General features: G+C 35.2%; 1 protein-coding gene across 3 annotated transcripts in view; it reads left to right on the plus strand.

Moving 5' to 3' along the window:
* The window catches only part of PRKACB (protein kinase cAMP-activated catalytic subunit beta), a 135,661-nt gene extending 119,969 nt beyond the window's left edge, over positions 1–15,692 (plus strand). For all 3 annotated transcript variants that reach the window (XM_010591159.3, XM_003411215.4, XM_064282157.1), the window contains exons 9-10: positions 8,576–8,740; positions 15,058–15,692. In XM_010591159.3, coding sequence (XP_010589461.1) covers positions 8,576–8,740; positions 15,058–15,183 — 291 coding nt within the window. In that variant the 3' untranslated portion in view covers positions 15,184–15,692. The remainder of the gene's footprint in view (positions 1–8,575; positions 8,741–15,057) is intronic.
* Positions 15,693–17,492: the final 1,800 nt, after the last annotated feature.

The raw sequence follows: 17,492 nt of genomic DNA on the forward strand, positions 1-17,492 counted from the left end.
TTCAGGGTGACATCTTTGCTCTTCAACACGTTGAAGAGGTCCTTTGCAGCAGATTTGCCCAATGCAACGCGTCTTTTGATTTCTTGACTGCTGCTTCCATGGCTGTTGATTGTGGATCCAAGTAAAATGAAATCCTTGACAACTTTAATCTTTTCTCTGTTTATCATGATGTTGCTCATTGGTCCAGTTGTGAGGATTTTTGTTTTCTTTATGTTGAGGTGTAATCCATACTGAAGGCTGTGGTCTTTGATCTTCATTAGTAAGTGCTTCAAGTCCTCTTCACTTTCAGCAAGCAAGGTTGTGTCATCTGCATAACGCAGGTTGTTATTGAGTCTTCCTCCAATCCTGATGCCCCATTCTTCTTCATATAGTCCAGCTTCTCGGATTATTTGTTCAGCATACAGATTAAATAGGTATGGTGAAAGAATACAACCTTGACGCACACCTTTCCTGACTTTAAACCAATCAGTATCCCCTTGTTCTGTCCGAACAACTGCCTCTTGATCTATGTAAAGGTTCTTCATGAGCACAATTAAGTGTTCTGGAATTCCCATTCTTCACAGTGTTATCCATAGTTTGTTATGATCCACACAGTCAAATGCCTTTGCATAGTCAATAAAAAACAGGTAGCAGCATAAAATTTTATCACGTGAAAATATCTGATTTTTCTCATTTGTTTAGAAATATGATAGGGTGTTTGGTATACTTTTGTTTTTAATTAAATGTGCCAACTTACCTTTCCCCATATTGGATAAAAGGTTATTTCCATCTCATTCTCCCTTTACTCATCTAAAGCAGGAAGTACTTTCCACAAAAGTAAAATATTGCAAATAAGTGATCGTGAGACTCTGTATTACACAAAGAAAAATCATATTTGCCATTTTCCAATAAAACCATCTGTTCCAACACTTAAATCTAAACCAGAATGTATCTTTGTCCACATTACAAAATTGTAGTTTCTTTGGTTAGTAGGTAAAAGCCAGATTGAAGGCTAACTAGTTTTTAATTTTTTTAATTACAAAATAATTATTTTTTAATAATTATTAAAATTTAATTTTGGTCTTATATTTGTGGATCCTGTATTTGCATTTAAGAATATAATTTTAATTCAGAAATGTTTTGTGATTTTTTTTAAGAAGCATGTTATTTTATGTAATAAAATTTTTGTTGATTATATTTTCTACTCTGAAACCATGCTATGAAATTATAGATACCAATGACATCACATTTAACATATATTTAATCAGTGATTAATTCACTCATGTACATACATTTGAATACGAGGTTATTAAATACTTTATTATAATATTTTAACTCAAAATAGTATTTTTAAATGCACAAAAAAGATGGTCAATCAGCTTGTTAGATTCTCTCCTACACATATTTTGCTTTTAAAAAACAGAGAAGGTGGTATTTAAATGTCAAATTATTCATGCAATATTAAGGTTCAAGTTTCGAAATGCATAGTTGACAGAATAATCTTAAAATTCCCACATTTTCTATGTCTTATCCTGGTAATACATATGCTGAGTTTCTGTATATAGTCTTTAAATTTTAGGCCTCAGTGCAATATACTCTGTGACAAGAATCAGTTATGGTTTCCACAGCAACTCTATCTGGCTGCATTACCCATGGAAATATAAAATAAATATTGTGTTCAAAAATGATACTTGCAAATAAAGCAGCCAAGTGACAGTTGTTGCAGGAACCGTAATCATGGGCACCAACAATGTACAAGGAGACACTGTAAAAAATGTATATACGGTTGTAAACATAGGTTTACAGTGAATGATCAAAGAGTCCCTTAATTTTTCCCTCCATAAACATGGAAGGGTGACTGATTAGCAGCCAAATGGCTGTTCCATTCCGTGCTGGGGTTTCCATCCCCAGGTTTAGTGATTTACTAGTAGGACTTGTAGAACTCAGCATATAGCTGTACTCATGGCTAACATTTATTACAGTGAATGGATACGAAGCAAAATCAGCAAAGGAAAAGTGCATGGGGTAAAATCTTGAGAAAACCAGGCACAAGCTTCCACCAAGTACTTTCTCAGGAGAATCACACAGGCCAAACTTAATTCCTGTAGCAATGAATTATGACAACACATGTGAAATGTTGTCTACCAGGGACGCTCATTAGAGACTCAGTGTCCAAGAGTTTTATTGGGGATTGGTCACATGTGAACCTTCTGCCTATCACATATATCAAAATTCCAAACTCCCAAAAGGAAAACAGATGTTCTGCATAACCCATATTGTTTGTACAGTTTAGATACAGTGGGGCAGTCTTATCATTTATGGAAAGTTTTATATCAGTGTTTACCATTCAAGTTCGTAGTCACCAGCAAGGGCCAACCTTGCATGCAGGCCTTTCTAAGGATAGCAGTCCCAGGCCTATCACATTTACTCTTCTTCACACTTCCTACTTTCTAAATAACATACACATATGCAGATACACCACTACACTTTTTAAGATGCCATTGTTAATGCTTTTTGGGAAATTAAAACGCCATTTTCTGTTTGGCCTTAGTTAATGATTGAGTCAGAATCGACTTGATGGCAAAAGGTTTGATTTTTGGTTTAAAGAGACCTAGGCATATTCAGAAGTCATTTTCATAAAATATAAAAGCAGTTTTAGTATTTGTAAAACACCCAGGGCCATTTTTTAACATCTTGCTGTGGTCATTTAAAATTTTCACTAATACCTGCTTTGAGACAGCCCTTTATTCTAGTAGTCCTGTAGGCACATGATTGTAATACTGGGTCCTTGTTTTGGAAGTGGGTGGGGCGATGGAGTGGAGGGTAGTGAGGTTTGTATGGGTAGTAACCCTCTGGATTTGTTATATCTGCTAGTATTTCTGTATAGGTAAGAGAGCAGATTAGCAAGCCCAAAGGTGTGGCACCAGTATTTATAAGTATTTTTAAAATGACCTAAACCCATTGCCGTTGAGTCCATTCTGACTCATAGTGACCCCATAGGACAGAGTAGAAGTGCCCCTTCGGGTTTCCAAGGAGCAGCTGGAGGATTTGAACTGCCAACCTTTTGGTTGGCAGCCGAGCTCTTACCCAGTGCACCACCAGGGCTCCAAATGACCTAGCTCTTTCTTTTATATATAGGATCCAGGTTGATTAAAGCTGCTCTGAGGCAGCTTAGAGCTTGGTACCATATCTATAGAAAGCATAATGTATGAAAAATTGTTATGCCTTTGAAAAATTAATATATATGTTCATGTTTGCTAGATGTATACTGGAATTCTAAATTTTTGGAACTTACTGTACCTAATTTAGGTAATTTCTTAAAATTTATTCCAACATGCTTGTGGTCAGAAGTTAGTAGATTATTGCTTATTGGCTGTGTGTAAAGTCTTTTGAGTAATTTAAGTCCAGTAAATTTTATCCCAATACATAAAAGAATGCCATTGGTTAAGCAATTCTCCACCCTGCCAATTGCAGAAAAATAACAGTAATATTTTTGTATTCTTTTTTCAGTCTCAAAGATTTACTTTGTAATTTCTGTGATAAGATCACAGGAAAAACAGAAAAAAGTGTCAGTCAACCAGCTAGTGAATTTAAATCACCCAGTATGGATACTATGACAACATGAACTAAGTTGCTGGCTGAATGTAACTTCATCTTAACTTTTTAGAAAATAATGGTCATTCCTAAAACCAAAATGCACAAGACTTTATAATCTGCTATTGAAAGCAGAACAGCCTGTTGTTTGCTCAGTTCAGAATTATTTTTATAAATGGTTTGTTTAGCATATAACATAATGTAATTTTACAAAGTAGAATGTCAGCTATATTCAGAATGACGTCCTTATAAAATAGGGTGATAGTCTCACTCTTAACAAATTGTGTAAATATCTTAAGAACAATTTGTTCCCATAAATTAACAAGTGGAGCATGAGACAAGAAGAAAGGAGGAACTCTGTCACTCTCAAAATGACTTTTCTAGCAGAGACTGTCCTTAAGTAGTTTGGAAACATCAGGATAGATATTACTGGCTTTCAGGATCCCTCTTTGATTCAGAGATTCAGCTTCAGATCATGAAAACATTCTAATGGGAAGGAGAAAAAAATGTATTAGTACCACAAGATACTAGGCATGATGCAAGGCAATTTCATAAAAGTTACCTAACTTCTTTTTAATACCTGCCATCATATCATATTTTATAGATGAGGAAACAAACTTAGAAAGTAAAGGTGTTTGTCGTAGATCACAGAGCATGTACATAACTGGAATTGGTAGTGGAACCCAAGTATTCTCTCTACTAGGGAAATAAATAGCTTGGTAGAATTTTTGAGATAGCAGGGATGTTCCATTATGTTCTATATGTAGGTAAATCAAGGCCCAGAATTGCCCAAAGACAAAAGGTAGTTTGTGGCAAAGCAAGGAAGAGAATCTAGTTCAGTGGTTCATTCATTATTCCTTCACTTGGCTTCAGTGACTCCATACATTCTTAGCATTACTGGTTTTTCCTTCTTAATCTCCTTAGCTGGGTCATTTTCTTTCTCTACACTCCCTTCCTTGGTGGTCTCATTCAGTCTCATGGCTTTAAGTGACAACTGTATCCTGACAATTCCCAAGTTCATTTTTCTAGCCCATACTTGACTCCTGAATTCCAGGCTCTTGTATCCAATGCCCAGATTCCACTTGGATGTTTAATACCTCAAATTCAACCTAGGACTGAACTACTAATCTTCATTCCCCCTAGCAAATCTTTATTACCCCTAGCTAATCTCTCATAGCCTTCCCCATCACAATTGTTGGCAAATCGTTCTTCCAAGCACTCAAGCCAAAACCCTTTGGAGTCCTCACCCCATATCCAGCGAAAAGAAAAGAAAAATTTGGTTCTACTTGTAGAATATATACAGAATTCAACCACTTCTTAGCACCCCCACTGCTACCCCTGAGTCTCTAGAGTGATTCTCTAAAAATTTTAAATCAGATCCTGCTACTCCTTTCAAAACCTTGTAATGGGTTCCCATTTTTTTCAAAGTAAAAATCAAAGACCTTGCACTGCAAGGTTTTGTGAAAAGGGATGGGATGGCTTAACATTTTTAAAGGGTCAGTCTAGTTATTATTTCTCATCTGTCTCTCCCACTAGAATGTCAACTCCACGAAGGCAGAAATCTTTGTCTTGTTTTTTTTATCCCAAGTACCTTACCTGGCACCTACTAGGTGTTCAATCAGTATTTGTTTTATTTGAACTCATGTATTCATTTCAATGTTTATTATCTCCTACTATATGCTATATGCCAGACCAGTTCTATGTGCTGTATACAGCAAATTGGTTCTGGTTCCTGCCTTCATGAAGCCTTCTTGAAGTAGATTCCACCTTTGAGTGTTACACCATCAAAGATACTAATTCAGTTAGTCTTCTGTGGATCCAAACATCAGTATTTTTTTTTAGTTACCACAGAAGATTCTCATATACAACATGGATTAAGAACTAGTTCTGTGTATCCTATACACTGAAATAGATTTACTCACAGCCAGAATCTCAAGACTATATCATTAGGAAACTCAGAAGTAGCTTGGTCTCTAATAGTTGTAAAAGAATCCTAACTGTAAATAATACTAAGGAAAAAAGACAACACTCTAGAAAGTGTATGCTGCACAATCCCCCCTTCCGTGTTGTACGAACACCTCTTCCGTGTTAAAGTCCGTTTCCAATGACCTAATCTCTCAGACCTAATGATTTAGTGGGTTTAGACTCTTTCTCCTTTCCGTATTTGGCTCTTTACAGCTACTTTCATGTCATTTGCCCTATCATGGACTGGCAGGAAGCACACAGAGGTAGAAGTCCAGAGGCTTAAGTTATTGTCCCAAGGATATACCTCTGACTGAGTTGATAGCCTCACTGAGGGGAAGGTTCCTTATCTTTAAAATGAAGGCTGGGACTAAATTAAACTATGGTCCCTCTAGCTCCAATATTCTAGGGTTCTAGTTTCATTTATTATAGCAGTTGTAATTGATAATAATGATAAAAATAATATCCTTCTTGGTACCATTTGAAGAAAAATTAGATAGTCACTCTTGCCTTTATAGAAATCTTTGGTGTCTCCAGGTTAATATAAGTAAATAAAGGTCTAACATTTAAAACATCATTTTATTTAAATTGTTTTGTTTTATTTTTAACTCCAGTTTTGCTAAATCAGCAGCTGTTTAGAAAGTTCTGTCAACCAAGAAACTACATTGCAGATTACATTCCAGAATAAGTGTGGAAAAAATACTTCCACAATGGTTCTGATTTTATCTCCCCCAGTATACTTGAAGGATATGACAGATTCCCATCATTAACATGGCTCACTATGAGAGTATAGGTTACCTATCAGATTATCTCTGGGCAAGAAGAAGATGTGATGTGGACATGAGGAGGATAGATCTATAATTTGAAAAATTCCCAAATGACTCTGATACCTACTATCACAACACTCCCCCCCAACAAGGAAGGATTTTGAAAATCACTATTACGAAGATTAAACATACACATTAATTCAAGATCATTACTATATTTGCATTCCAAATAAGTAACCTAAATTCAGAAGATAATTTATACGTAGTACATTACTGTCCACCATTCTGAACATCATAAAGAGGAGAATAACTGGTACATTGTATTGAGCAGTTCATTCAACTCTATTCTAAACAAAGATAGATGTACTTCAAGCCAGTTACTTCTTTGGAATCTAAACAAGTTAAACTATAACCACTGGAAAAAATGTCATATTATTTTTAAAGTAGACAGTGTGCCTTTTGAATACCTGTTATTCTCTAGTATAATATTGCCCTACCTGGAATCAATGAAGAAAGGTGCAACAAAGTATTTTTAAGACAAAAATTTAAATTTTTAGAAGGTTCCTGATAATAACTATATTCAAGGTATTGAATCATGAAAGAAATATAGAATAATTAAAAATGTAAACCCTGGTGGCGTAGTGGTTAAGTGTTATGACTGCTAACCAAGAGGTTGGCAGTTCAAATCCACCAGGTGCTCCTTGGAAGCTCTATAGGGCAGTTCTATTCTGTCCTGTAGGGTTGCTGTGAGTCGGAATCGACTCGATGGCAGTGGGTTTTTAGGGTTACTCATGTCAGAATATCTGCTTTGGAATTACAACCCCTGCCATTTGGTAGGATATCCTGGTGGCATAGTGGTTAAGTGCTACGGCTGCTAACCAAAGGGTTGGCAGTTCAGATCCGCCAGGTGCTCCTTGGAAACTCTACAGGGCAGTTCTACTCTGTCCTGTAGGGTCTCTATGAGTCAGAATCAACTCGACGGCACTGGGTTTGGTTTTTGGTACCACTTAGTAGCTTTGTTATCTTGGGCAAGTTACTTAATCTTTTTCTTAGTTGTTTCACCTATAAAGGGAGAGATGGTTGAGCACAGGTTGAAAGGTTACTGGAGAGGTGGTAATAATGAAAGAGAATAAGAAAGGTGTAGATGCAGCTGTTCCTTCTGATCTCATCGCTTAGTAGTGCCCATGTTAATTTTTCAGTGTGCATATTAATAAAGGGTGGAAACTGAAAGTTAGGTTTGAGTAGAGATGCATGTGTTTCAACAAAATAACAACAAAACAAAAAAAAAAATGACCTAGGTCTCTTATGGAAACCCCGGTGGCAATTTGGTTAAGAGCTACTGCTGCTAACCAAAAGATCAGCAGTATGAATCCACCAGCACCAGGCACTCCTTGGAAACTCGGTGGGGTGGTTCTGCTCTGTCCTGTGGGGTCGCGATGAGTCAGAATTGACTTGACGGCAATGGGTTTGGTTTTTTGGTTTAGGTCTCTTATGAATGATACTTTAATTTTATTGATTGCCTAACATATAACATCTTTAGTTATATGGACTTTTTGTTTTTAAGGCAGGAGGCCAGCCAACTAATTATAAAGTCTTCACAACTTAAACAAAAAAGCCAAACCCACTGCCATAGAGTCAATCCCCTATGACTCACAACTTAGGAGGTGGAAAAATGCTTTTAAATCAGTTTAAATAATTTTTATACTGTTGCATAATAGCAGAGTTCTGTTTAAAAGTCATCCACCGATAAATGAAAAACAGTTTCCTATGCTGTGAGAAGCACCGTGGGTTTTTACAATCATTTTTAGACTTCCGTTTTGATAGATTGCTTTTTAAAATGTGCATACTGATATCTTTCACATGCTGCTTGTTCTATTTAAAATTACAAGCTTACTTAAATATCTCTAAAATGGAGGTTTGTAATGTGGGGCCCAAAATTTCCCTCTTGAAGATGGCTGGACCTTCTGACATTGTTCGGAAATTTCCATTTGTATATGTATTTTTCAGGAGAAGGGTCCAGGTTCATAAAGGGGTTCATGGCCAAAACAGTTTTAGTTTATTCTCCCAAATAATTTTCTTCTTTAAGACTACTATGGGGACTGGAGCATACAGTTAATAGCGTTTGAAAATCATCACTACTATTTTTTGTTTCTGTAATGGCCCATTTACTTTAAAAAAAAAAAAAAAAAAACTTTCTGAAATCAAAACAGAAAAATCAAGAGACAAGTCTTGGAATGTGTGCCTTACCACATGATGTGTTTGTGTTTATGCAGGTCCGATTCCCATCCCACTTCAGTTCAGATCTCAAGGACCTTCTGAGGAATCTGCTCCAGGTGGACCTCACGAAGCGGTTTGGAAATCTAAAGAATGGTGTGAGTGATATAAAAACTCACAAGTGGTTCGCCACAACAGATTGGATTGCTATTTACCAGAGGAAGGTGAGTCCTTCTTTTTAAATTAAAAGCTTTTTAAAAGTTGGTATTCAAATTATATGTAGTAGAGATATTTTCACTTAGCACATAGTTTTAATTTCTTTTAACCTTTTAAATTAATTCTGTGCAGGACATAAAAATACTTTATAACCCACAACTTAAAAATGAATTTTCTCCCTGATAAAAGAAAAAGCATATATTCTATTTTGACCATCAATGTGAAATATTTTCCTTGTTAAATTTTTCCTATCCAAATCTCCTGTCTTTCAAAATATACTAATTATATAGCATCAGACAACGTTTCAGGGTTTACATTTCAAAACTGGCTTGAAGCTACCTTAGAAAGATAATATATAAACAAATATATTTTTGTTTACATATATTTGCCAGAATTGGCACACAGCCAGATTTAATAACATTTAATTGCGAGATTCATCAGCTATTTTCCTGTCTTTATCTTGACTCCCTATGGCATTAATCAGTGTTCCCAAAATTTTCGTATAGAGTTTCCCAAACAAAGCATTAGTTTTCACACTCCATGCCTTTGTAAAAGTTTTTCCCTTTGCTTAGAATGTCTTTCCCAATTTGTACAGCTGCCGTATTCTTATCCATTCTTTAAGATTTGGCTTAAATGTTAGCTCTACTGTGATATTTACTCTGAATCCCCAGTCTGGATCAGGGTGTTCTTCCTTAATACCTATATATGCAGCATGTTGTTTTAAAAGGTTTCATTGTAATCATCCAGCAAGAGAGCCTGATGACTGGTAACATGCTTACTAAATATTTGTTGAATTACTGACTGAGCATTGTTCTTCAGACAGTACTCTCCTTTATCCATTTAAAAGTTAATTTGAACATAAATAATGGAAATGTTGTTGTTGTTAGGTGCCCTGGAGTCAGTTCTGACTCATAATGACCCTATAGGAAAGAGTAGAACTGCCCCGTAGGGTTTCCAAGGAGCAGCTGGTGGATTTGAACTGCCAGTCTTTTGGTTAGCAGCCAAGCTCTCAACCACTATGCCACCAGGGCTCCAAATAATGGGAAAAAAAAGAAAGCCATACTTATTGCTATCAAGTTGATCCTGACTCATAGCGACCCTATAGGACGGAGTAGAACTGCCCCATAGAGTTTCCAAGGAGCACCGGGTGGATTCAAACTGCTGACCTTTCGGTTAACGGCTGTAGCTCTTAACCACTATGCCACCAGGTTTTCCAATAATGGAAATAGGGAGTTTTAATTAATGTTCTTTTAAAAGATCAAGGCAAATGTTCTAAAACGAGTATATTTCTTTCTTTTAAAAATTACTCTCATGTAATCATTCACCAAATAATTATTATATGCCTGTTTGTGTGCTAGTTATTCATTAATCAGATTGTCATATAAGTGAAGGTACTACTCTGAAAAATATGGGAATACAGAAAGAATAACTTGACATTAAGAGAATTTTTAGTGTTAGAAATTCAGACAACTCGGAGGCTTGAATATAAGGAGAAACTGGGTTAATTTCTAGAATTAGTATACCACCATAATCAAATAGAAGAAAAACTTTAACCGAAGAGTCACTTATTTAAAAGAACCTAGTTTTTTTTAATATTCAATTTGCCAGTACAATAGCTGCAGTGACAGTTGTGTATTAATTAATAGTAGTTATCACTCCACCTTTGTAATTTCGACATTTAAGATTTTGCTGTGTTGAATGACCTTCATCTCTCCTTTTTTTGCTTCTTAAATACAGCTTAAGATAATTTGCCTGAAAAAATGCTTTTGTCTTGAATATATTTAATTTTTTCTTCATTTTTTTCATAAAACCAAAACTCCTACTGTATTAGGAATTTACCATATTTGATAATGTTTGGCAGCCACATTGGAGCCCAGGTGGCCTATCAGTGCGTTTTCATAGAAAAAAAAAAATTAATGTATTAAATAAGTATTAAACCCTGGTGGGGTAATGGTTAAGAGCTGGAGGTGCTAACCAAAAGGTTGGCAGTTGGAATCTACCAGGTGCTCCTTGGAAACCCTATGGGGCAGTTATACTCTGTCCTGTAGGGTCACTATGAGTCAAAATCAACTCAATGGCAACGGGTTTAATTATTAGTACCAGGTAAAATATATATATATATATGTATGTATATATGTATATATAGTTAATAAAAGGTTATAGAAACAAAGCAATAGAAGAATTTTAAAATGTGGCAAGCAGAAAATGCAGCCAGACCAAAACGACGCAGGTGCGTGTGCAGTACAGCCTCTTCATCTCACTGGAGGGGTTCAGAACTCTGTAATCGTTAAATTTATGAAACATAGTCCTCAGCATCCTTTTCCCAACTGTATATGTTATGTAGTCAAGAACAAAGTCCATAACAATTTAAAATAGATTTGAGATCTCATAAACAAACATCATATTTTTGTATTTTCTTCCAAATTTGCTAGCACCAGTGAAGCACTAATAAAAGCAATTTTCTGTAACTTCTCATTTTAATCTTTGTAGTAATCCTATGAGGTAGGTGGTGTCATTTTGCCATTTAACTGATAAGGAAATCACCTCAGAAAGGTTAAATAATTTTAAACATAGTCATACAGTTGCTATTTATCCTGGGTTCTTCAAATTCTTAATCTCAGGATCACATTACCTCTTTAAAGACCTTCTTTTTAACATGGTTAATTAAAATGATGACCCCAAATTACTGAGCAATACATTGTTTCATAAGATTTTTTCAAAGGTTTTACATATGGTCTGCTTACCTTTTATACTTCAGCTATTCTTTGGAGTAGGAAAACTCTTATTTGAGGCAGCAAAGAAAGAGCTTGAACCCTGGAGTTAGGTAGACATTGGTTTGAATTCCACATCAGCCAACTATTAGCAGCGTGATCTTGAGCAGATTATTTAAACTCTATACAGCATCCATTTTCTCATCCTTAAAAATATGGATTAATACAGATAGAGAATACAAAAGAAGAGTAGTTGGGGGCAAAAGATAAGAAGATAGCCTAGTCAGGTCCCATTTTTCTTTCAGGTTGAGGTATGTTTTATTTTAGTTATAATCAGGTTATTTGTTAAGTAAATAAATTTGAGATCATAATCCCACCATCCAGATAGAACCTCTGTTAACATTTTGGCATGTATCTTTCCACTCCTCCCCACCCCCCTCCCCTACCCCGGGCTCTCCATCATTGCAGTCCACACCCGTGCCTTCAGTAAGAATCAAGATCTACTTCGTCCAACCCAGCACTCTCTTCAGACCCTCATATCACAATCACTGCCTACTGTACACTTCCATTTGGGTGACTTACTCCCTCGTTACACTTATCCTGTTGGAATAGCCTGCCTCATCCTAAGTGTGTCTGTTTAACTTATGTTTTCTTTTAGCACATTTTGAAAACTTTTTTTGTTTAATAATGAGCCAGTTGCCTCCTCAAGCATTGAATAATCCTTATTTTTCCCCTTATTTGAAATTTCACCTTATGTACTTTGGTCTGCTTCTGAGCTTTATATTTTGTTTTATGATTTCTCTCTATCAATTCCTGTATGGTACACTATACCACTTTATGTAGCCTTATAATGTGTTGTAAAATTAGATTGATCAGGTTCTTCCTTTTCTATTTACCCTTTCCAAGTTTCCTGTTCTCTTGGTACATGTTCATTCTTGTAGAGTCAATTTTGTTAGTTATATTCTCTAGCAAAGCATCCTTATCTCCTGTATATTTTCTTTAATTAGACTTTCCCCTCCAGTGGTTTGTTTTACTGATCTTTCCAAAGATTTATGTTGAATTCAGGATTTTAACTGGAATTATAGTAAAGTCACATATGAATTATAAAAGAACTTAAGTTTTGAGAATTTCTCATAAGGAACATGTTATGTTTATGCATTTATTCCAGTATTTTCTATCATCCAGTTAAGTTTCAGAGACTGCCCTCGTCCCCCAGTCACGTCTACGTCATCTCTTAAATTATTCCTTAAATTTTTATTTTGGTTGCTATTGTGAATGTGTTTGCTTTCCCATTATAGTAGAATATAGGAGAAAACACATGATTTCTATGTTTATATTTTAATTGGCTACCTTACTAAATTCTGCTATTGACTTCTATATATTTTTCAGTGATTACCTTCGATTTTATTAACAGACAATCCACAGGGGGTGGGGTTATAGTTTTGCCTCTTCTTTTTCAATATTTATATTTTTATTTCCATTTTTGTTTCATAACATAATTTGAAATGTCTAGAACAATATTTTAAAACAGTAGGGCTATTGATTTGAGCAAGGATGCCTCTTACCACTAAATGTGAATCTGGCTATTTGTCTGAGAATAGGTATTCTTTACCAGATTTAGGAAATATCCTAAATTTCTAGTATACCGTATTTTCTCTTCTGTGGCTTATTAATGTGAAGAATTGTATCAGTGAGATATGCTTACATTCTTGGAATGAACACCATTAGATCATGGGGTATTATTATTTTAATATTTGTCTGAATTCAACTTGCTGAAAATGTATTTAGGAATTTAACTTCTATAGTTGTAAGTTTAATTGACCTGTAGTTTTCTTTTTCTGGAGTTGGGATTATGCTGGACTTATGAAATGAGCGTGGAAATTTCTCATGTTTTTTATTGTTCAGAAAATTTTAAAAAAGTTTTTTTTTTAGTGTCTACCCTAGAAGTTTAACAAGCTGTTCTTCTTTGAATATTGGTCTCTTCAAGTTTTTGCCTCTTCTTGAATCAATTTTACAAATTTATGCTTTCCTATAAAACCATCCATATCCCCTTTGTAATTAGATTTGCAATGTATTTTGATTCTTTTTGTATTTATTTTTAAAACTAAAATTTCCTGCTGTTATTTAGCGAACATCTATTTCTCTATCAATCTCATGTATTGAATTGTTAACAGTTACTCTTAAAATGATATAGAACTGAACTGCTGCAGCTCATTTAGAGTCTGTGTGCTTTTCAAAGGACTTGACTTATCCCAGGTAGTAAACAGTTTACCTGTCAAGAAATGGCAAATAAGCAGATTATAGTATTGGGCAAAATGATTGACAGCCAAATCTTGATTATCCATAGACGTGGACTTGGGATTCCCTGAATAATTTATAACTAGACATCATCTAGTACTTAAATTTAGCCATTTAATAGCTTCTTAATTGTAACTATATAGAGAGATACAAAAATGATAATAAATTTGAATCGTTTTCATAGTCTTCATTATTGAAAGACTGACCAAGCTCTTATGAGTGGTAAAATAGCCAAAGGTACGTAGCAGAAAGAGCTCTGGACCAGAAGTCAGAAATTATTAATTTGAAACCGGTTTCAGCCACTTAATAGTCATGTGAACTTGGGCAAGTTTGACTTCTGTTTCATAATCTGTAAAATAAGAATACCTGCCCATCCTCCCTCCCTCCCTCACAGTGTTGTTTTGAGGAAAAAAATGAAACATCTCATGTGTTTAGCTGTTTTATAAACTCAGAGAGGCCCTGGTACAATGGTTAAGAGCACAGCTGTTAAACAAAAGGTTCACAGTTCGAACCCACTGAGCAGTTCCACAGGAAAAAGATCTGGCAGTCTGCCCCCGTAAAGATTAAAAAAAAAATTTTTTTTATAGCCAATGAAAACCTATGGGGCAGTTCGGTGCCATCATGTGGGGTCGCTAGCTGAAATTAACTCCACGGTACCTAACAACAACATGGAGTGCTATAAAAATTATTTTTTAATCTTTTTTCTCAAACATATTCAGTATATCACATAATCTTTCTAAGAACCAAAATTTGAATAATAGAAAGGCACTGTTAGGATCAAATTAGAAAAATGTTCGGGATTTAACAGTTCCGTAATTCTAAAAGAGATGTGTTTCTCTCCAACTTCTCAAAAGTTTTGAAGGACAGATATTTTAAAAGCTAACTTGAGAGTAAAAAAAAAATGAGGGAGATTAAAAGTAAATATAAGAGTTATCTGTGAACTGTGGAGAAAGGAATTAGGAAGAAAGGATTAGAAAAAGAGAGGCTGTAGAAATAAGGAATAAAGGAAAAAATGGAGGTCTGTAACCTTAGGTGCAAGCATTTTGATGCCAAAAGTTAATTATCCTCAAAATTTCTCAAGTATTGTGTTGCCCTGCATACTTCCTTGAATGAAAATGCTGAGTTTAATAGCAGACTTTCTGTTTGCTGCTTCTTCTAATGCAGATTATCTGATAGGGACTCAATAACATTTATAAGATGCCAGTGTGTAATTATAATGGAAATTTGGGGGGGGGGGGTTGTTCGTTTGTTTAGCATTCGTAAACTCTCAAGCATTTGTTTTACCTGTTTCATATTTTTTTCTATCTCAATTATAGGTTGAAGCTCCATTCATACCAAAGTTCCGAGGCTCTGGAGATACCAGCAACTTTGATGACTATGAAGAAGAAGATATCCGTGTCTCTATAACAGAAAAATGTGCAAAAGAGTTTGGTGAATTTTAAAAAGGAGCAACAAGATGACATGAGAGCTCACACTCAATGTTTGCACTCTGCTGAGAGCTAAGGTGCAGCTGAGACCGTCCTGTGTTGAAGCAGTTACCTAGTTCCTTCATTTGAACGCCTGCGTGAGATCTTTGTTGCCATCAACAGTGTGTGCGCTCTGCGTCCACCTATGTAACAAGGCACCGCTAAGCAAGCATTTGTCTGTGTCATAACAGTGCTAGACCACTCTCCTACTTCTCTTTGGTTTGTCTTTCTCCACTCCTCTTACATCCATTTCTTCCCTTTTCATTAATTCTTCCCAAACAGTGCTCTGTTTTATTTTGTTTGTGTTTCTGACGAGCAGTGTTATGGCTACGTGATATTTGAAGGGACTGATGTGTTGCTTTTAGTAGTACTTGCCAGTATTTTTGCTGATCAGTGGCTTGAGGCTGTTGTTTCTTATAATTATTTTTACTTTCAGTAGTTCAGACTCACTTTTGCCAAAACTTCTGAGTTTTTGAGGATAGAAATCTTATCACCAAGGAAATTTATACAAATTAATTTAAAACAATAACTTTCTTAGACCTCACTATTCTGGCAAAAAAAAAAAAAAAAAAAATGAGTAGCTAGATGCAGCAATTTGAATTCCTGTAGATCAGAGGCTCTGTTTTCCTTTACCCTTTTTGTATCATCCTCCTCTGAGTAAGTGACCAGCCTGTGCAATGTGACAAATGTGTCTCATTCAGCAGGAACAACTAAGGTTAATGGATCATGTCCCAGATTCTCTCACCTGGTACCAGCATTTCTGTAGGTATTAGAGAAGAGTTCTAGGGTTTCTAAACCATAACTCTTCCATAAGGGTTTTAGCCAGTATTTTAATAGGACATAACTAGTGAAAGTGACGAATTTTAAAGTTTCTAATATAGTCTCATTGTAAACTTTTTAAAGGAAAAGAAACAAACTAAAAAGAACATTAGTTTTGAGAAACACTTTGCTAAGTCATCAAATGGTTTGATTCTTGCAAACAAATAATATAGAGGCCCTCTTATTTAAATGAAGTATTTTTGCTTGTTTTGTTTTGCTTCGTTTTCGTAACGGTTAAGAACAAAAGAAGTTGTGGCCAGGTTTTTATTCTGGTGTATTTTATTTGTAAGCCTACTGTGGGGGTGCTGTTGCAGCTTCTGCTTTCACCACCTCCCCCACCCCCACCCCCCAGCCTCACCAGTGAGGAAAGGAGACAAAGTATAAAATTGCCACAATTGTATTTTCATTTTAAGGGGTGATATTTTTAGATATGTCATCATTTCTAACTTCTTTTCTCTCAGTAAACAGAATGTATGATCATGCAGGTACAATTTTAGTATTTGAGGGTTTTTTTTTTTTTTAATACTTTTGCCAACTGACTTAACAACATTGCTGTCACATGGAAATTTCAAGCACTTTTGCACAGTTAAGTTCAGTGTTTGTAGAGAATCCATGGCTTAACTTATTTCTCTTTTTTTTCACTTTCTCTTTGCTTTTCACTTTTCTCATCTGGTTTGATCTCTGTGTCTCAGTGACCTATCTTAAAAGAGCATACCAAAATAATTTAAAATAAACTGGGTTCATTTTTTTTATGATCAGTTTACACGCATAAAGAATGAGTTGTTTTCATCAAGCTGATCTACATGTATATAACCATCCTATTTGCTTCACTGTCAGTGCAGGGGGTCACTGAAACTGCCTCTTCTCACCCTTGTAAAACTTTTGAAGATGTGGAAAAATCCTGACTGAGATGTTCTTTCCACCAACCCATCTGTCTTTTGGTTGTCAAGTGTTTCTGCACGGTAATGTCACATAGAGGCTGATGCTGACTTCAGCTGGTCCACCCGTATTTAAATGTGCAAGATAAACATTAAATCCTTTGCTATAGCAAGTAACAAGGCTATATATATATATATATATATATATATATATATATCATCATGTTAATAAATTTAAAATATCATTTGTATAAAATATTTCAATTTTTTTGTATTTCATTTAGACCCAAGAACATGCTGATCATTGTATTCTATCTGTATGCTATAAATTCTACAGTAGCTTGATTGTATATTATTGTAAAATTATTTTAATAAATCATGGGGATGACAATTTGATTGTTTTAGTTTTCAGTAATTGAAAAGATTTCTATGGATTCTAAAAATATTTTTTTCTACAAAATTACTAGTGCCCAGCACAACTTGCTGTAGAATCTATGTAGGCAATTCAACCCCAAGCATCCCAAAGTGAGAACTGACCCCTAGGCATACACAGGTTTTGAGGGCTATTCAGTCATTCCATTTTACTTT

Source organism: Loxodonta africana, chromosome 3 (assembly GCF_030014295.1).
Source record: "Loxodonta africana isolate mLoxAfr1 chromosome 3, mLoxAfr1.hap2, whole genome shotgun sequence".
NCBI lineage: Eukaryota > Metazoa > Chordata > Mammalia > Proboscidea > Elephantidae > Loxodonta > Loxodonta africana.